The 21,462-nt window shown below is 39.8% G+C and overlaps 1 protein-coding gene across 2 annotated transcripts in view; it reads right to left on the bottom strand.

Annotated features, from left to right (window-relative positions):
- The window catches only part of rad51 (RAD51 recombinase), a 75,913-nt gene that overhangs the window by 5,539 nt on the left and 48,912 nt on the right, over positions 1-21,462 (bottom strand). For both annotated transcript variants that reach the window (XM_072569322.1, XM_072569321.1), the window contains exons 5-8: positions 11,314-11,405; positions 10,446-10,540; positions 5,243-5,356; positions 382-511 (exon numbers count right to left, since the gene is read on the bottom strand). In XM_072569322.1, the coding sequence (XP_072425423.1) occupies positions 382-511; positions 5,243-5,356; positions 10,446-10,540; positions 11,314-11,405 (431 nt within the window). The remainder of the gene's footprint in view (positions 1-381; positions 512-5,242; positions 5,357-10,445; positions 10,541-11,313; positions 11,406-21,462) is intronic.

The raw sequence follows: 21,462 nt of genomic DNA, 5'->3' as shown, positions 1-21,462 counted from the left end.
ATGAATGTTTATCATTCTAGACAACACTACTGGATGTTTGTCCCTAACTATTTGGTATACAAAGAAAATTTGAAAATAAGGTGGACAGTAAGCATTTTGAAAGCTAGTTTTTTTTTTGAGTATTTAGATCCCACTTATTAAGAACATCCGATTCCCACAAGTTACCACAACACAAAATGTTAGCAATCTTCTTAATTGACTCCCAAATCAAAATAATATTATTCTGTATTTATCTTGTCTTACGTTACCTCAGATATTTCTTACAAGTCTCCTCTATCATGTTTCCCACAAAATGACTGGCCGAAATCCTCCTAACCTTGGTCCACAAATAGAATTCAGAACTAATATTAAAAATGTCAATACATATTGTAGATGACTTACCTCATCTGCTAGTCGCAGCAACATTCGGAGAAACCGTGCAAGATGCATCTGCCTAGCTGATAATTCACCTCGCCCAGAATAGTCGGTCCTGTACAAGGCTGTTGCACTGTCCACAATTAACAATGCATATCTACAAGTTGGAAATATGACTTTAAAAAACACTGCATTCAAACCATTGCAGAGTTCTCAACAGTGTGAGGACAGAAGTACTTGAGGAAAAGCTATTAGTCTCCATCAAAATTCATATTGAGCGTTCTTTCATTCAACTACATATTGATTGCACGACTTATCCCTCCACTATCTTGTCACGAAATTAGTCCAAAAATTAATTCATCCCTTGAGTAAGAGAGCATGGCATTGAATTATTTTGAGGCTTCATTTTGTGATTCTATCCTTCACATCATCGTACAACTGTTATACCTATCAGGGTATTCTAGCCAGTTGGTTTGCCTCTAGCACTATTTTACTTTTGATTTCTTTGCAATTATCTCTCAACTTTATTAAAAGGTTCATAGGTCATCCCTTGCAGTTGATACTTTACTCACCCTGTTTGACACTTTTCATCACCTGCAAAGACTGTCAACATTCCACTCACGCTGTTTGTACTTATTTTTTGACACTCTGGAATTATCTTGTCACTGTTGCTCTGCATATATAAATTGTGTGCTTGTGCACTTCCCACCACTTCACCCGATGAAGGAGCAGCACTTCGAAAGCTTGTGATTTCAAATAAACCTGTGAGCTATAACCTGATTTTGTGAGACTTTGTCCACCCGAGTCCAACACCCGCAACTCCACATCATCACTAGAAAAGTAGTATTAAACAAACTAATGGGGTTGAACGTAGATGAGTTCCCTTACCCTGATAGCTTGCATCCTAAGATCCTAAAAGTAGAGATTGTGTATAAAGTAGAGATAGTTTGTAATTTACTAAAAATCCTTGCATTATGGGGAAGTACCAGAGGATTGGAAAACTGCCAATATGACACCTCTAATCAAAAAAAGAGGTAACTATGCCAATTAGCCCAACATCTATTTTTGGAAAAGTATTAGAATCTATTATTAAGAAGTAATTGCAGAACATTTGGAAAATCATAATCTCATCAAGCAGAGTCAGCATGGCTTCATAAAAAGGAAATTGCATCTGACTAATTTATTTGAGAAGTCTGACTTGGAGTGGATAGAAGAGAACCAGTGGTTGTGTTGTGTTAAGAATTCCAGAAACCGTATGATAAGTTAAGTCCTAAGATAAGAACCCATGGTATTTAAGGGAGCATATTGGTTTGGATAGAATATTGGATCATAGGCAGGGAACAGTGAGTGGGGATAGGGGTTATTTCGAGGTTCCACAGGGATCAGAGCTGGGACCTCAGCTGTTTACAATATATATGAGTGACTTGGAGGAAAGAAGTGAATATACTGCAGCCAAATTTACAAATGACACAAAGATAGGTGGAAAGGCAGTTTTCCAGAGGAATACAAACAGTTTAGAGAAAAATCGACAGATTAAGTAAGGGAACAAACGCTTGACAACTGGAGTATAATGTGGGAAAATGTGAAGCTGTTCATTTTGGAAGGGAGAATAAATGAACAGAATATCATTTAAATGGAAAAAAACTGAATACAACTGCAACACAAAGAGATTGGGGAGATACTTGTGCACAAAACACAAAGCTCGCACATGGATGCAGTAGTTAATCAGGAAGACAAATGGGATGTTGGCCATTATTTCAAGGGCATTGTGAAATAGAACATAAGAACTCGGAGCAGGGGTAAGCCATCTGGCCCTTTGAGCCTGTTCTGCCATTCAAGAAGATCATGGCTGATCTTTTCATGGCCTCAATTCCACTTACCCGCCCTCTCATTGTAATCCTTCATTCCTTTATTGTTAAAAAAACCCCACTATCTTAGCCTTAAAAACATTTACTGAAGTAGCTTCAACTACTACACTGGGCAGGGAATTTCATAGATACTCAACCCTCGGGGTGAAGAAATTCCCTCTCAATTCAGTTCTAAATCTGCTCCCTCTAATTTTGAGGCTATGCCCTCTTGTCCTAGTTTCACCTGACAGTGGAAACATCCTCAGGAGAAAGTTAGGACTGCAGATGCTGGAGATCAGAGCTGAAAGTGTGTTGCTGGAAAAGCACAGCAGGTCAGGCAGCATCCAAGGAGCAGGAGAATCGACGTTTCGGGCATGAGCCCTTCTTCAGGAATCGTCCTCTCTACTTTTATCTTATAAAATTATGAAAGGAATAGATATGTTTCTATAAGATTCCCGCTCATTCTTCTAAATTCCAATTAATATAATCCCAGTCTACTCAGTCTCTCCGCATAAGCCAACCATCTTAAATCCGGAATCAATCTAGTGAACCTCCACTGCACCCCCTCTCCTGCCAGTACATCATTTCTCAAGTAAGGAGACCTGCAGTACACCAGGAGTGGCCTCACTAGCACCTTATACAATTGCAAGAAGACCTCCCTGCTTTTAAACTCAATCCCTTTAGCGATGAAGGACAAAATTTGATTTGCCTTCCTAATTCCCTGTTGCAGCAGCAGAAAAACCTTCTGTGATTCATTCACAGGGTCACCCAGGTTCCTCTGCATAGCAGCATGCTGCAACTTTTTATTGTTCAAGTAATAGTCCTTTTTACTGTTATTCCTACCAAAATGAATGACCTCATATTTATTAACATTTTATTCCAGCTGCAGACCTTTGCCCACTCAAAGTATCTGTGTTCCTCTGCAAATTTTCACAGTCCCCTGCACACTTTGCTCTGCCAATCATCCTAGTGTCATCTGCAAACTTTGACACACGACATATAGATCCCAATTCCAAATCATCTATGAAAATTGTGAATAATTGAAGTAGGGGAGCTTTCTGCAATTGTTCAAGGAGCTTGTGAGACAGTATCTGGATTACTGCGAGCAGTTTAGATCCCTTTATTTAAGGAAAGATATCATTTCACTGTAGGCAGCTCAGAGAAATTTCACGAGGATAATCTCTAGTATGATGGAACCACCTTACAAACAATGGCTAAACAGGATGGAACTTTACTCATTGGAGTTTAGAAGAAGGAACATTACCTCATTGAAACATATAGGATTCTTAAGCAGCTTGACAGTACATGCTCCAATAAGGTTTCCTCTCATGGGAGTGTCTAGGACCAGAGGAGCATAGTCTCAGAATTAAGGGGTACCGATTTAAGACTGAGATGGGGAAAATTTTCTTCTCACAAGTTTGAGCATCTTTGCAACTCCTTGCCATGAAGAACTGGGGTGGGGGGGGGGGGGGGGTAAGAGTTCTTCTTGTGTATATTTAAGGCTGAAATTGACAGATACTTGATCTGTAGGGGAATTAAGGGTTATTGGGTAAGAGCAGGAAAGTGATTTGTGAGAAATATTGGACAAGCCATGATCTCAGCGAATGGTGGAGTAGATTCGAAGGGCAAAACAGCCTACTCCTTTTTCTAATTCTTACTGCCTTAGGTACAAGAGGAATATAGAAGAGGTTAATTAAATGGATCTTGTAAAAGCCTTTTAATGAAGTGCCATGTTAGAGACTAATGTAGAGGCAGAGGACAGTGGCCAAATAGATGGTTAGTTGGCTCCAAAGACAAAGTAGACAGTGAGAATAAAGGGTAGTTAGCCAGAGTAGCATATGTTGGGGAAGGGCATTGCACAAGGACCACGTTCACAACTTATATTTAAATTTTGGACTTTAGAACTAAAATCATAAATGTTACATTTGTGGATGACACCAACTTATGGAATAGTCAATGTTGAGGAGTGCAAAAATTATAGGATCATATTAATAAGCTTGCAGATTAGGCTAATAATTGGCAAATTATGTTCAACACAGAATAATGCGTGATAATACATGTTGTTAGAGAGTAGGGAAGTCACATTATTCAGAAGATACAAGTCTAAGTATGATAAAGGAACAAAGGGGTCTCTGAAAACAAATACATCAATCACTACAAATTGGGCCAAAGGGTAGCAAGGCCATAGAAAAAGCAAACCAAGCAGTAAGTATTGTTTCGAAAGGGATAGAGTTGGAAAACAGGGAAGATATGCTGAACAACCTTGGTTAGTTTACACAAGCACTGCTTATAGCTCTGTTTACCATATGAAATGGACAGAGACACACTGGAGAAGGTGCAGAGAAAATTTACAAGGACAATAGTAGAACTGAATGTGCATTAAAAAAATGGCAAACTGAGAATCTGTTCTTGGGAAAAGGTTAAGGAATGGTCTACCAGGTCTTTAAAATCATGGAAGATTTTGAGAGAATGGACACAGAAAATGTTACATCTGTGAGAGAGAGAGCAAAATACAAAATAAACCACCAAATTCAAAATCTGTAACTTGCTACCACAGTGCTTGTTTGAAGAAAATATTATAGATTATTTATAGATTACTTAAAACAAGCATTTGAATGAGAAGGAATAGTTGTGATGGCAAATTTAAATTCGAAAAGATGGGAGGAGATTAAATGGAGGATAAACACCTACACAAACATATCGGATTGAATGGTCTGCTACCGTACCAAGTATCCTATATAACCATAAGCACATTTAATTTGGAGGCAATTAAGCTTTGAGCTCACTAAGCATAAAAATATGGGTTTTTTTGCAGAAAGAGATTTAAATGTCTGATCCATGAATTGAATATTTTAATATTCCCACCTTTTCCTAATAAAATGCGACTCTCCATGTGCACTTGCACAACAGCTACTTTTATACAGTTAGGCCAAGATTACTGTGGAGTCATAAAAACAAACTGAAATTATGAAGTGAATTCTAATGTGCTAGTTTAAAGTTTGATCAATCCTACTATAAACACTCACTAAACAAATCAGTACCTGGATTCTGTCATCATGGCAGATGCTTGATATAACAACTGGGTCTGATGATCAGTGTTAAAAGCTCGAGCATATGCAACATTGTCAAGCACGTCACTTCCGGAAAGATTATATCTAGAAAATATAAGCAAAGCTTCTTTGAATCACAAAAAGAATTGACAACATTATCTCAAAATATGCATCATTAAATTTGCAAATTACAAAATCTGGCATTATAGTCATGTGTTTTATGTCTATGAAGATTCAAAAGAGCTTCCAAAGACTTACCAGTTACCTCACAAAGCTTTTAGAAGAGCAAGTGTACTATATTTTTAGATATAGCTCATCTTCATTACAAAATCACGTCTTGCAGATTATTAATATTCACACCAATTACTTAGTAGATAGATCCCAATGGTTCAATGGTACTGTCCATAACAGTATTAGCAGGACCGAATAGCGTACAATCCTTGTGGCGATGGAAGTCCTGTATTAACATTGAGAAACCCTCCACAGTGCTAGACCTGTGCTTAAATGGTAAAGATTTCAAATAAGTCTTACAATTCAAAACTGAGCATACGCAAAGTACTGTGGTCATCAGAAGCAGAAAGATTGCATTCAACTATATTCTGTAAATTCATGGCCCAATATATCTCCCAGTCTACCATTAACATCAAACCAGGGAATCAACTCTAATTCAAACAGTGCAACAGGCAGACTAATAAATGAAGTATTAACCTTTGTTAAGTTACTACACAGGTCCAGGGATGTGGTGCTGGAAAAGCACAGCAGGTCAGGCAGCATCTGAGGAACAGAAGAATCAACATTTTGGGCATAAGCTCTTCATCAGGAATGGATGACGTGGGGGGTGCAGTGAGAGAGAGACTCACTGAGATCCTTGCAAAGAGAGGAGGAGTTCTTCTTCAAGGTAGGCATCCTTGGAAGAGGCTTCTCAGTCGGGTTAAAATCAACTAAGAGAAAGTGAAGACTGCAGATGTTGGAGATCAGATCAGAGGTGCAGGGAAATTGGCATTTCGGACATAAGCCCTTCATCAGGCTTCCTAATGAAGTGCTCACGCCTGAAATGTCGATTCTCCTGCTCCTCGGATGCTGCCTGACCTGCTGTGCTTTTCCAGTGTGCCACACTCTCGACTCTGATCTCCAGCATCTTTGTCTGACCACACAGGACTACTTACAAACCAAACAGCGGAAAACAGTTTGCAATAGTCAAAGTTAATGAACCCCATAACGAATGGATCAGATCTTAGCTCTGCACCCTGCCACATTCAGTTGGAAATGGCAATGGCAAATTAAAACTAACAGGAGGTGGTGACTCCAGAAGTAACCATCCCCATGGGCAGCCCATTAAGTCAGTGCAAAAGAAAAAGCTGAAACATACACATCATTTTAACTTCTCACCTAGGTACCCAGCTACATAAATGTCAGTCTTCAGTGAATTCAATTCACTCCACCCAATATCAAGAAACGGTGGAATGCACTGAATATTGCCAAGACTATGGACCTTAACATTCTGGCAATAGCACTGAAGACTTGTGCTGTGGAACTACACATGCGCCTAGCCAAACTAATCCAGTACAGATTTGTGTCCTGGCCGCAAACAGTAGGACAAATAAAACCAGCCAATTCCCACCCCATATGCAACTCATCACCAAACAGATGGAAGGTGTTGTCAACAGCATAACCAAGTGGTTCTTGCTCAGCTATAATCAGGTCACTAATGCTCAGGCTGAGTTCTGCCACGGCTACTCAACTACTGAGCTCATTACAGACATGAACAAAAAGGTGACCATCCTAGGGTGTAATAGTGGTAGCCCTTGAGATCAAGATGCCATTTGACCAGGTGTGGCAACAAGGAGCAGCAGCACAACTGACAGCAATGGGAATCCAGGAAAACGCTCCACTAGTTGCACTTACAACTAGCACAAAGGAAATAGCTGTGGCAGTTGAACTTCAATCATCAATCATCTCAGCCCCAGGACATCACTGCATGGGTTCTTCAGGGTAGATAGATCACATTAACCTGTTCACAGATATATGTCTGGAGCAGGTGGAACTTTAACCTGGGCCTCCTAGTTCATAGCTAGGAACTATGCCACTCTACCACAAATCCAGGGTATTGTCCTAGTCCAAACATCTTCAGCCGAAGGTCATCTCAATACAATGAGATCATGATCAGATGGGCTAATGGGCTGAGGAATGGCAGATGAAATTTAATTTAGATAAATGCAAGGTGCTGCATTTTGGAAAAACAAATCAGAGCAGGACTTAATGATAAGGTCCCAGGGAGTGTTCCTGAACAAAGAGGCCTTGGAGTGCAGGTTCATAGTTTCTTGAAAGTAGAGTCGCAGGTATATAGGATAGTGAAGGTGGCGTTTGGTATGCTTCCCTTTATTGGTCACAGTACTGAGTACAGGAGTTGGGAGGTCATGTTGCAGCTGTACAGGACATTGGTTAGGTCATGTTTGGAATATTGCGTGCAATTCTGGTCTCCTTCCTGTTGGAAGGATATTGTGAGACATGAAAGGGCTCAGTAAGGATTTACAAGGATGTTGCCCGAGTTGGAGGATTTGAGCTATAGGAAAATATTGAAAAGGCTGGGGCCGTTTTCCCTGGAGTGTCAGAGGCAGAAGGGTGACCTTAAACAAGTTTCTAAAATCATAGATAGGCTAAATAGACAAGGTCTTTCCCCTGAGGTGGGGGAGTCCAGAACTAGAGAGCATAGATTTAGGATGAGAGGGGAAAGATATAAAAGGGATCTGAGGGGCAACATTGTCACACAGAAGATGGTGCATGTATGGAATGAGCTGCCAGAGGGAGTGAATGAGGCTAGTACAATTACAGCCATCTGGGCAGGTATATGAATAGGAAGGGTTTAGAGGGATATGAGTCAAGTGCTGGCAAATAGCACTAGATTAGGTTAGGATATCTGGTTGGCATGGACGAGTTAGACCAAAGGATCTGTTCCTGTGTTATATATCACTATGAGTCTATGCAGCATCAATGATGCCTCCCACCACCATAAGGTCAGATGTGGGGATGTTCACTGATGATTGCATTATATTCAGCACCATTTACAACTCTTCAAATACTGAAGCACTGTATGTCCATGTGGAGCAGGTCCAAGACAACATGAAGTCTTGATCTCATAAGTAGCAAGTAATGTTCATGCCACGTTAAGTGCAAGATAATGATCATCTCTGAAAGACAGTTTAAGCATCTTCTCTTGACATCCAATAGCATCCTGACTCCCGCACAAGCAGCATCCCAAAGATTACCATTGACTATAACCTGTACTGGAACTGCAACATAAATGCTGTAGCTACAAGAGCAGGCCAAAGGCCCCATTCTCCTCAAAAGCTGTCCACCATCTACAAGATACAAGTCAAACTTGTATTTGAATACTTTACATTTGCCAAGTGCAGCAAAATCAAAACAAACTAGATTGGCATCATGAAGGATAAAGCAGCCCAGTCCACCAGCAGCACACAGTGCACACCATTTTAAAGATCCACTGCAGCAACACGTCAACAGCACTTTCCAAACCCATGGCTTCTACCACCTAGAAGGACAAGGATAAGCATTGTAAAGGAATACTATCACTTGCAAGTTCTTCTTCAAGCCACACAATATCCTGGCTTGGAACTATATTTCTATTCCTTCACTTTCACTGGGTCAAAATCCTGGAACTCATTTCCTAACAGCACAGAGTATATTTAAGCGTTATGAACTCCAGCGTCTTAAGGAGGCAGCTCACCATTCATTTTGAGGGCAGTTAGGGATGGGAAATGAATTGTTGGCTTTGCCAGCTACACCGACATTCCACAAACGCATGTAGTGTACACCAAACAGTCAAATCAAATTCGTTGTCAATAAAATTTTGACAAACTTTCTCTTCTTGCCTAAACACAACAATGAATGTGTTGCTTAGACAGCAATGTTAGACCTTCAAAACAAGAACTCTGTTTTCAAATCATATCCTCAATCCTCTTGATTATTAACGCTGAGCATCTTTACCATGCCAAGATCCAAGACCATGCCTACAATCAGCTCCATGCATAGCTCCTGTTTGAGTCAGATTCTCTTTCTGAATCCTCTTGTTCCATGCCCACCAGCATCCTCTGTGAAGAGGAGTTGCCTGTCTAAACCTCTGTAGTACTCTGCAGGTTCCATTTCTCTTCTCAATAGTCCACCTCTATCTTGAATGGTACACATTTTATCCATTTGACCACATACCTAGAAGTGACTTCTGACAATAATCTAATATAATAACTACAAGAGGATACACAAAATTCAACCTGTGTTCCTCCCTTCATTTCATTTGCAGGTGGCCCCCAGAATTTGACCACATTCAGAGATCAGACCCTGCACGGATGCTGGTAACACTTAGTTAGTCCTCTTTACTTGAATTATTAAAATGCCTGACACCAAGTTGCAGACAGGTCAGACAGAACATTCTCAAATTTAACACTGGGTAAACCAAATCAATTTTAATCATCTGCAATTAAAAACTATGTACCAGTAGGCTACCTTTACCTAACCTCACCAGTTGCTTTTCAGCTTTAACCAGCTGATTTTGTTCAATGAAGCTGAGCTTCAACTATCAAGCGATCCATCAAGTCTACTTAATACAAAATTGATGGCCTTTATCTCAAGTGCAACACTTATTATTCAATACCTGAAAACTGACAGCCTCAAAACCCTCAATCCCTTCTCAACCTACAACTAGCAGAAAAATATATCATTCACTCCTTTCATGTAGAAAAAAAATGCCAATTTACTGATCGTCTATTGTCAGCTTCTCCTGGATCTTTGTCTTCCAACATGTGGATTCAAATTAATGTTTTTGATAACGAATCCCTTCATAAACCCAGTACAGTACTTTAACTCCATTCAATTTATGTTCTTCAGACCTCTGACTTTTGCTTTTAGTGCTCCCCTGCGGGCCCATCAGAGATGGAGTTTTCAATGTTCTTGGCCCCAACTGGCAAAGTGTGTTGAGATAGTGCAACTATTTAGTTCCAGTGCACTCAAAAGTCTAAAGTACAGTAGAGATGGTAAGTAATGAGGACAAATAGTCTTGAAACTCCTATTATCTAATAAAGAATGTGGGGAAAACAAAGCACAGTTGGAGACAATTAACTTTTAAAATACAGTCTAATGACTGCTTGAAAATCCATTGAAATAAATACAATGCATTACAAACCTTTCAGCAACAGCAAGAAGGCGTTCTGGGCGAAAAGTTCCTTCAGTGTCAATATACATAGCTTTTCCCTCTCCGCCGCCACGGTCAATAGGTAGCTGTAAGTCAAAGAAAGTTTCAACAAAATAGATAAAGTATTTCCCCTTTTACCATCAATAGGTTTCATCTTCTTGTAACAGCTTTTAAATGAGAACCATTTTGTTTCACTACAATGACATCTGATGCTGAATAGCTATCACTGACATGAGATAATAGTAACCCCATATGCAGTGGGAGAGGGAGCAGCACAAGGCATGTGCATTTTTTCATCCAACTATCGAAACAATGTTATAAAATTGGATTATGACACAGGCGGAATTCTTCTAATAGGTTGCGTAATTATCAGCAGGTTCAAAGAAATTGCAAGTGGCATAAATTACTTTCCCAGAGCAAAATAAACAGATACAGTAGATACTCAAGCTCGAGGTGCCACCAGCAGAAAGGAAAGGATAGATGTTACTTAACTGTTCATGAAAAACATAAAATCAAACAGAATTGCTGGTGCAGTCCAGGGAAGCAGGTGGTAACTTCAATACGCAGGTGTTAAAAATCTCAACACCAGGTTATAGTCCAACAGGTTTATTTAGAAGCATTAGCTTTTGGAGCGCTGCTCCTTTATCAGGTGGTTGAGACTTCGGAGCAGCGCTCCAAAAGCTAATGCTTCCAAATAAACCTGTTGGACTATAACCTGGTGTTGGTGTGATTTTTAACTTTGTACACCCCAGTCCAACACAGGCACCTCCAAATCATCAATAGACAGACTAAGTGAAAAATTCAGTGATTGAACTAATGTGACCAAATGAGGATAAAATAATTGGGAAAAATACACTACCTGACACGTTACTGCCAACGTGTGACAGAGTTGGGTCTTCCCAGTCCGAAACTCTCCAAACATCTCAGTGATTGAACCAGTCTCAATTCCACCTGAAACATCAAGAGCAAATCATGTCTCACAGTACAATATGGTCAGGGTCTTTATCCAGAAAAAACAAAAGCATATTAGTTTCTGATTAAAGTAAAGCAGGTACATACGTTTAAATGAAAACAGAATGTGGTGGAGAAACTCAGCAGGTCTGGCAGCATCTCAGGAGAGAGGAACAACAGTGAATGTTTCAAGTCTCGTATAACTCTTCTTTTGAAGAAACGTTGCACTGGACTTGAAACTTAACGGTTTTTCTCTTTCTGTACAGAAGCTGCCAGACCTGCTGAGTTTCTCCAGCACATTGCTTATTTCAGCCCAGCATCAGCAGTAATTTGCTTTTAAGTACATACACTAAATGCTGGCTACACAAAACCTGAAGCAATCCTAAAACTGGACATTTTTTAGAATGTGTTCGGAGTCATTTTTTTCATTAACTAAAGTCAACAACTTCATCGTATTTTTCAGTGAAGTACTGCATGATGTTAGATTGTCGTTTCTTTTGCCAGTGTCTATCCTCATGCTCCAACTAACTCTTGACACCACACAACCCTGACTGGTCTGAACCACTCAACCTAAAATCTGGCAAAATTTTATTAAAACATTTAAATAGGGAAAATAATCTTTGACAAACTTGAGCTTGTTTGAGGATGTTACTTCTCATACAAAGACAATCCAGCAAAAGTAGTATATGTAGATTTTCAGATGGCTGTTAAGGTCCCATGAGGATAGTAAATAAAATTAGTGCACTGTGTCGAGGGGAATATGCTATGGATTGAGAAGTATTTGAGACACAGAAAGTATGGACTAAGAAAAAGTAGAACGTTATCAGGATTGTAGACCTAGAATTCCTACAGAGTGGAAGCAGGGCATTTGGCCAGAGTACATACCAACCTTCTGAACAGCATCCCACCCTGCATTTCCCCTTAATCTGCACATCCTTGGATTGCATGTTGTGTGCGTGCGTGCATGCGCGCGCGTGTGTAGGGGAAACCCACATAGACATGGGGAGAACATGCAAACTCCACACAGTCACTCAAAACTGGAATCAAACCCGGGTCCCTAACACTATAATGTGCCACAAGAATCAATGTACAACCACACATAATTTATTGAAATGATTTGGATATGGTAACCATATGAAATATTTTCAAATTTGCAGATGACAATAAACTAAGTCGGAAGCAACTTTAGGGGGAAAACGAGGATGTATCAAGACGACTTAGGGGAGACTAAGTGGATGGGTTAATTCATAGCTACTTATTCAGTTGTACAAAACCTTTGTGAGCTCTCACCTGAAATGTTGCATACAGCTTTGGTCCCTTGATCTGAGAAAGGATGTTTATACGATAGAGGGAGTGCAATTAAGCTGACTAGATTAATCACAGGGATGGCAGGACTGTCTTCCGGGGAGATTGGGTCTGTGTTTCACAGAATCTTGGGGAACAAGGTGTCACCTCATCGAAACATACAAACTTATTATAAAAAGCATTCTTTACAGGATGAACATAGATAAGCCATATCTCCTGGCTGGTAAATCTAAAACCAGGCAACAACCTCAGGATAAGGGATAGGTCATTTAAGACCAAAAGAAAGAGGAATTTCCTCACTTGGATGATGGTAATTCTTGCAAATTCTCTATTCCCATAGGGTTGCAGTAGCTCAATCATCAAGTATGTTCAACCCCCAAAATTACGAGATTTCTGGAGACTAATAGCATCAACAGATGTGGAGATAATACAGGAGAGTGGCATTCAGGTAAATGCTTGCGCATACTTTAATTTAATGGTGGACAAGTCTCAATGAGCAGAATGACCTATTTCTGTTCCTACAACTATCATTAAGAGTCCCCATGGGTTGGGGACAAGAAAGATTTTTCTACTTGTGGGGGAGACCAGAACAAGGGGTCAAGGTTAAAATTAAACATCCAGGCCCTGCCATCACGATTGTGCCCTTGTTGCAGTATGTGGTACATCGTTGCTTTCTCCCAGCAAATTCCTGAGGCTTCTTCAAAACTTAAATTCCCAAAACCTGGAAGAACAAGCATAACCCACACAAGGAATATGATGTATTCATGTTCTTCTTTAATTAGCACATCCTCTTGACTTGAATATCGGACGGCCACTCCATTATCATCGAGTTTAAATTCCCCCCAGAAATGTCAACATCCCAAAGAGTTAAAATGCATGCATTTTTATAATAAAAAAAATTAGTCAATCTACCTACAGAAAATATCATATGACCAAGCATTCAGCACTTTCGGGGAGAGAATTTACATAGTCCAAAAAGTATAGCAGCAGACACTTCCTGATTTCCATCGTAAATAGTTCAGCTCTAATTTCATAAGTCCTTGTACTGAATTTCCCCACTAAAGAAAATAGCTTCATTGTATCTAACTTCATAAATCTGTATTGATCTAAACGAATTAATCACTTGAATATTGAAGTAAATATGAATAAAGTTTATTCAGTTTGTCCAGTTTAACCACTTAAACCCTCCTCTCATAGTGAATTTGCTTTGTCATGCTCCAAAGCCAATAAATCTTCCAACATACGTTGAATCAGAAGGAGTCCTGATGAATCACTGCTCACCTAAATCATTATTTCTCCATTATATTCTAGCATGTTAAGATAGTGTCTAATATTCCATTAGCCTTTTTGTCATTATTAGTATTTTCAGACCTAAAATTACATTGATGGGTGTGTAAAGCGTAATTGACAGAATAATTAGGTGTAGAAAGGAGAATTTAATTTCTGTGGATTGCAAGGCTTACGGTGCAAGGGTCCGGCTACTGCTTTTACTGTTTAGGCGAAAATCACTTGTATATGATTATATAAAGCCTAAAAAGAACCCTGGTCAGTTTGTTTCACACCTCCCACCTGCTTAAATTGTACCAGCCTCCACCACTTCCTCTGACAGCTCATTCCATACACGCACCATCCTCTGCTTGAAAAACGTTGACCCTTAGGTCCCTTTTAAATGTTTCCCTTTTTAATTAAAAAATATTACTGGAAAGGGGCAGGAGAATCGACGTTCATAAGCCCTTCAGGGCTTATGAACGTCTAGCTCCTGTAAATTCTTCACTGTCTCTAACTGCTGCTTCAACCTAACCTCTTTTTGTTTCCAAAGATCCAAAACAAATCAACCGGTTCTCAAACAGTAACTACTCCTCCTAGAATTCAAGGAAATCAGTTCCAACACTGAAAGTACCTCAAAAAGTAGCCATTACACCCACAGGTTTTCCCATCTTCCATCTTGGATGACAGAATCCACATGTTCTTGGTTTCTAAACTTTCATTAAAAGTGAAACAGCTTTTTTGACAGCATATTTGGTGCCTAATGAATAAACTAAAAGGTCAGAGGAATGCTAATGATGGTGAGTAAAACTGGTAGAGATTTGAGTGTGTGAGAGAGAAAAGAACATCGAAATAAAGAGAAAAAATATACAGTGAGCAAATCCATGAGCCATTGTTTACTGCACTAATGAAAAGAGAAGAAACTTTGAAGCTAAATTATAACGCATTATAGATGTACACAACACCAGACTGTAAGAAAGATTTTGGAGATTTTCATGGCAAAAGCAATTAAGTGTTCAAATAAGCAATAAGATGAGCAATGAATTAGTGAAACTATGCTGGTGAGATGGATGTGGCTTCAATGCCCAAGAAACATAGAAAATAGGCGCAGAAGTAGACCATCCAACCTTTCGGCTTGTTCTGCCATTCAACATGATCATGGCTAATCAGTACTCTGCCCCCACTTTCTCCACATGCCATTTGATCCCCTTAGCCTTAAGAACTACAACCAACTCCTTCTTGAAAACATTCAATCTTTTGGCCTCAACTTCCTTCTGTGGTTCCACAGGCTTTCTACTCTGAAGAAATAGTCTTATTTTAGTCTTATATAGCCTATGCTATTTCATTAAACTGTGACCTCTGTCTAAAATGATTGAAATAACTGTAAGATCACACTGAACTAATCTTAGGCAAACTTAGAAACTCTTAGTTGAATCTTTAAATGGCAAATATTTAAAATGCACCTGTAAAAACTCCAACAATTGCTCATTCCTGTCCGGCACAAAATTACATAAGGGCGGCACGGTGGCACAGTGGTTAGCACTACTGCCTCACAGCGCCAGAGATCCGGGTTCAATTCCCGCCTCAGGCGAGTGACTGTGTGGAGTTTGCACGTTCTCCCCGTGTCTGCGTGGGTTTCCTCTGGGTGCTCCGGTTTCCTCCCACAGTCCAAAGATGTGCAGGTCAGGTGAATTGGCCATGCTAAATTGCCCGTAGTGTTAGGTAAGGGGTAGATGTAGGGGTATGGGTGGGTTGCGCTTCGGCGGGGCGGTGTGGACTTGGGCCGAAGGTCCTGTTTCCACACTGTAAGTAATCTAATCTAAAAAAGATGACCTGATCATGGCTAACAGTGGAAATTAGGGATAATATTAGATCCAAGGAAGGGGTATACAAATTGGTCATAGAAGAAGCAGACTTGAGGATTGGCAGCAGTTTAGAATTCAGTAAAGGAGGACAAAGGGATAGGTTAACAAGGGGGAAACAGAGTACGAGAGTAAACTTGTGGGTAACATATCTATAGAAGCATTTACAGTTTGTATGTGAAAAGAAAAAGATTAGTGAAGACAAATGTAGGTCCATTATAGTCAGTAACAGGAGAACTTAAAGGGAATCAAAGAGATGGCAGACTAACTAAGTTAATACTCAGGTTCCACCTTCACAAATGAGGATACAAATCATATCTCACAACTGTTGGAACACAGGGTCTAGTGGGAGGGCGGAACTGAAGAAGATTAATCTAAGGAGGTAAATGACATTAGGGGAGTTAATGGCAAAAAAAGCCAATAAGTCCCTATGGCCCAAGAATCTATGTTAGAGATGACTTTAAAGAAGTGGCCAGAGAAATAATCTTTCAAGATTCTATCGACTCTGAAAACGTTCCCATGGATTGCAGAGCTTTTGATAAGATTAGGAGGGTGATGTTCTACAGACCTGGGTTTGAACTCCGCTTCAGCAGATGGTGAAATTTAAATTCAATAAAGATCTGAAGTTGAAGCAAATGATGACCATGAAATCATTGTTGATTATCTGGTATTCTAATGTGCTTTAGGGAATGAACTGCCATTGTTAGCTGATATGGACTACATATGATTCCATAACATTGTGATTGACTCTCTTAACTACCTGGATGTCGGTTCGCTCGCTGAGCTGGAAGCTTCATTTTCAGATATTTCATCACCATACTAGGTAACATCTTCAGTGAGCCTCCAGACGAAGCAGTGCTGGTGTTTCCTACTTTCCATTTATATGTTTGGGTTTCCTTGGGTTGGTGATGTCATTTCACATGGTGATGTCATTTCCTGTCCTTTTTGTCAGGGGAAAATAGGAAATACCATTCCCATTGGGTGGCACGGTGGCTCAATGGTTAGCACTGCTACCTCACGGCGCCAGAGACCCGCGTTCAATTCCTGCCTCAGGCGATTGTCTGTGTGGAGTTTGCACATTCTCCCAGTGTCTGCGTGGGTTTCCTCTGGGTGCTCCAGTTCCTCCCACAGTCCAAAAACTGTGCAGGTTAGGTGACTTGGCCATGCTAAATTGCCAGTAGTGTTAGGTGAAGGGGTAAATGTAGGGGAATGGGTCTGGGTGGGTTGCGCTTCGGCAGGTTGGTGTGGACTTGTTGGGCCGAAGGGCCTGTTTCCACACTGTAAGTAATCTAATCTAATCTAAATGACATTACCAACCCAACGAAACCACAACATATAAATGGAAAGCAGGAAACATCAGCAGTGCTTCGTCCAGAGGCTCACTGAAGAGGTTACCTAGTATGGTGACAAAAAGTCTAAAAATGAACCTTCCAGCTCAGCGAGCAAACCTACATCCAAAACCTCAACCTGTGCTACAAAACTCCTGAAAATTCTCTTAGCTACACTCAAAAAGAATGAGGGAGGATCTCAAAAAAACCTGTAAAATTAGAACAGGACGAGACAGGAGAAATGCAGGAATGATATTCCCCCTGCAAACTAGTCTCATACTCTATTTTCCCTTACTTCATTAATACATTGGTCCTTCTTTGCTGTCTTCTAAACTGCTCCCAATCCTCACGTCTATTGCATTTTTGTCAATTTATACATTTCGTTTCTACATGAAATACCATCATCTCTAACTTCTCTCATTAGCCATGGCTTGATCACTGTCCTCTTCACCCATTCACTTTTGAATGTTTGCTATTGCCTATCCACCATTATTCCTTTCAGTAACATGTCCCAATCCACTATAGCCAACTCGCTCCTCATACCATTGCAGTTTCCTTATTAAGATTAAAGACACTCATCTCAGAATCAACTACCTCACTTTCTATCTTGATGAAAAATTCTGCCACATTATGGTCACTTATCCCCAAGGGGGCTCTCAATTACATTACCAACTCTTGCATAATACCCAGTTTAAGATGTCATGTTCTCTCGTTGGCTCTTCAACATATTAGTCCAGAAACAATTGTTTTTATTGATTCATGGGATGCGGATGTCACTGGCAAGATTAACAGTTATTGCTAATCCATGATTGCCTTAGAGCAATGGCAGTGAGATGCCTTGGTGAACCCCTGCAGTTATTGGGGTGTCACGATGCCCACAGTACTGTCACAGAAGGTTCCAGGATTTTCCAGTGAAGGAGCAATGTCATAGCTCCAACTCAGGATGATGTGAGCCTTGGAGGGGAACTTGTAGTTAGATTCCCATGCATCTACTGTTTTGTCTTTTTCCACGTCTTTCCAATGAGTTAGGAAGCTGGTGTCAGAGGAACAACTGTTTTTTGCACTCTTATCAATTAAAAAGGTTTAAAAGGTATTGTACAACATTTAAAAGTAAAACAGTATAAAAGCCCCTTTGCAAAGTTACCAGTAATAAAGTACTGATTCTCAATAACGTGTATTGAATGATATAAACGTACTTTCCCCAGTCTTATTAAAAATACTGATCTTTTATAGTGGCATTGCTTCATAGCACCAATGACTTTGCAGCATTTGGACTAATGATTTTTCATATGAGCATAAGGCAGTAAGCTCTTGCACAAGAACATAAAACAGGACGAACTTGCTCTGACATTCAAAATACAGATGGCTGATCTTCTACCATTTTCCCACCAAAACTCTCTAACTTTTGTTCCTTAAGAGACCAAAAATTTCTCTTAGCCTTGAATATCCTCAACACTGGAGCACTGACAACTTTCGTGAAGGCAATTCCAGAGATTCTGGGTGAAGGTTACTGCCTCATCTCAGTCCTAAATAATCAACCTTTTATCCTAAAATTGTGCCCCACATCAGTTTCCCCAGTCAGGAAAAAAACTCTCAATATCTACGCTGTTACATTCTTCTAGAATCTAGTATGTTTTAAGGAGATCCCATCTCATTCTTCTAAACATTGGAGATTATAGAGACTCCATTTCATTTCAGGAAAATTTTGTCCCCACAGGAATTGATCTCGTGAACCTTTTTTGTAATGTTGCCAAGGTATTGGGTCCTGGAGTTGTAGCAACATTTTCTTACATTTGTACTCCGATCCCATTACAATTAAAACCAACATGCCATTCACTTCCCAACTGTTTACTGCAGTCCCACTGCATGTTCCTTGCACAAGTAACCCAAACTTCAAACAATAAGTCAGAAGTTTCACACCTTGTAAAAAATATTTTGCACTCTACTCTTAGCACCAAAAAGAATAATCATAAAGTTCCCACATTATACCCCATCTGTCATCCTGTTGCCCACTTACCAGGCCTATCCATAGTTCTTTGCAATCTCTTGAAGAGAAAGACTTCTCAACCTATTCAAGGTGATGAGGGGCACAAAGGTTTGAACAAAAAGCATTAAGCTGGTTTGTCAAATGTAGTCTCACCATTTCTGTGGTGAGCTTGGGCTAATACTAGCAGCTCATGGGTCTGCACCAGAAAACCAATTAAAGTGAATTAGGGTGTCCCAGTGACTAATGTATTGGAATTGATGCAGCAAAGCTGCTCCACCAATAAAAATAAAGTCCTTCTCGGGAATGCTTTGCCCTCAGCAGCAGTTGCACTGCTGACACAAAGACTGGGCAATCAACAGACAGGCAGCCAAATAACTGGCCTCCCCCTGCAAAATTCATGCTAAGAGGCATGCTGCAGCACGAAAAAGGTCCTACTTCACGAAAAGTTTTAAAGTCAAGAAGATACAATCCCTCATGTCCACCTCACAGCTCACAATCCAAAATACTTCGTTTTTATTTCAGATGTCCAGCATCCAAAATGCTGGAGAAATTCAGCAGATCTAGTGGCATCTGTGGAAAGAGAAACAGAATGAAAACTCTGAGTTCAACATGACTTCTTCAGAACATTGTGTTCGCCCTATGTTGGTTTCTAAACCATTCCTCTGTGGGCTACAAATGTTGGACTAAGTCTTCCAAGCCTTGGCATCACACAGAAAACCAAATATTGGCTGCAGATAACAGGATCTATTCCTCTATGATGTTTCCTAACTTTACCATATTCCCATTTTAATTCCCTTACTTAAGTGGCCTCTGACATTGTAGAGCTCTGGTCATTTTGCCCATCCACCCTAAAGTGCTTATGCCTATTTACATTTGCAAGTATCTCACACTTGTTGGTCAGTCATGCTAATTATACTAAAGTTTGGTTGCCTGCCTAACACTAATATTTGGAAGATCAATTATACTTGGAGTGGGAAAGGAAGAACTTAGTTGTAGCAGTTCGCATGAAAAAAATCAAAACTAAAAAGGTTAAACTATGAATTATGTGCTGCTTAAGGCTCTACAGCTTGTCTGACCAGAGGTTCATACAGGTACAGTTTTCAAAAGAAGTTAATTAAAAAAATCAGATTCAACTTCATCCAGTCAACTAAGACTGAAGGTTACTGTAGGCTTCCAACACCTACAGTATAAGATCAGCTAACTCAGCACATGTCTTGATCAAACTTGTTGCTTTGTGAATTGTAACATTTAGTACATTGAGTTGTGCCTGAATATAACTTTGAAGCCGAGTGAAAAAAAAAATCACACAATACCAGGTTTCAACCACCTGATGAAGAAGCAGCGCTCCAAAAGCTAGTGCTTCCAAATAAACCTGTTGGACTATAACCTGATGTTGTGATTTTTAGCTTTAGCCACCACAGTTCAACACTGGCTCCTGCACATCATGACTTTAATGTCCTGAGTAACCATATATTTATTTAAGACCAAATATGTCTAAAACAAAAAAAAGGGAGCTTCTTCTCAAATTAGTACCAGTGTGGTGTCCTGAAAAGAAATATTGGTTTCAATAGTGCACAATAAATCTGCCTTTGTAATTAGGTTTGGCTTAAACCGCAGTGATTTTTTTAAAAAAAACCTTCATTCATTCTTAAGTTGCAAGATGCTGAAAATTAAATGTCTATTTCTGAAGACAAACTAAGCATGGAATTTAGAATAAACTTTCCTCCTGCCAAGAGTACAATCCAGCAAAAAAACAAAAAGTCCCTCAGATGCCTGAAAAAAACTACTTGCATACTGTGAGCCTTTAATCACAAATTTTCAAATTTCTCCCACTTTGATGTTAAAACCCACACTTATGTATGAAAACTGGGTGCCTTTTAGAAGCCACACTGGTTTTGTTGTGCTTTCTTTCTGCGAGTATATGGATGTGACAACATTATTGAAGATTGGAAACAGGATTTCTTGCAGCCTATGTTGCAAATTAAACAAAAACATGACCTGACGTGCTATGCCTCACTGGAGTAGCGTTCTGGAAATCAAGTTCCACTATTCCCAGAATATAACAAAAGTTAAAGATTTTAAAGAGAATGAAGAATTGCCCAATTTACTGGTCTTTTAGGTCCATGTTGACAGACAGCACAGACTAGCTTTCTGCAATTGTCGAGAATTAATATTTACGACAATAAGACATTCTAGCTACACGTAAACAATAATGAACAGTTGGCATCTATTTAAAATTCTAACTCCACAAATTGTTCCTGACACACACAGGGAAGTAAAAATGGGCTGAGGGGAAGATTAGGAATGTA

The sequence above is a fragment of the Chiloscyllium punctatum genome, chromosome 4 (assembly GCF_047496795.1).
Source record: "Chiloscyllium punctatum isolate Juve2018m chromosome 4, sChiPun1.3, whole genome shotgun sequence".
Taxonomy (NCBI): Eukaryota; Metazoa; Chordata; class Chondrichthyes; order Orectolobiformes; family Hemiscylliidae; genus Chiloscyllium; species Chiloscyllium punctatum.
Note: the sequence above shows the minus strand (reverse complement) of the source record. Positions and strands in the feature narration are given on the sequence as shown.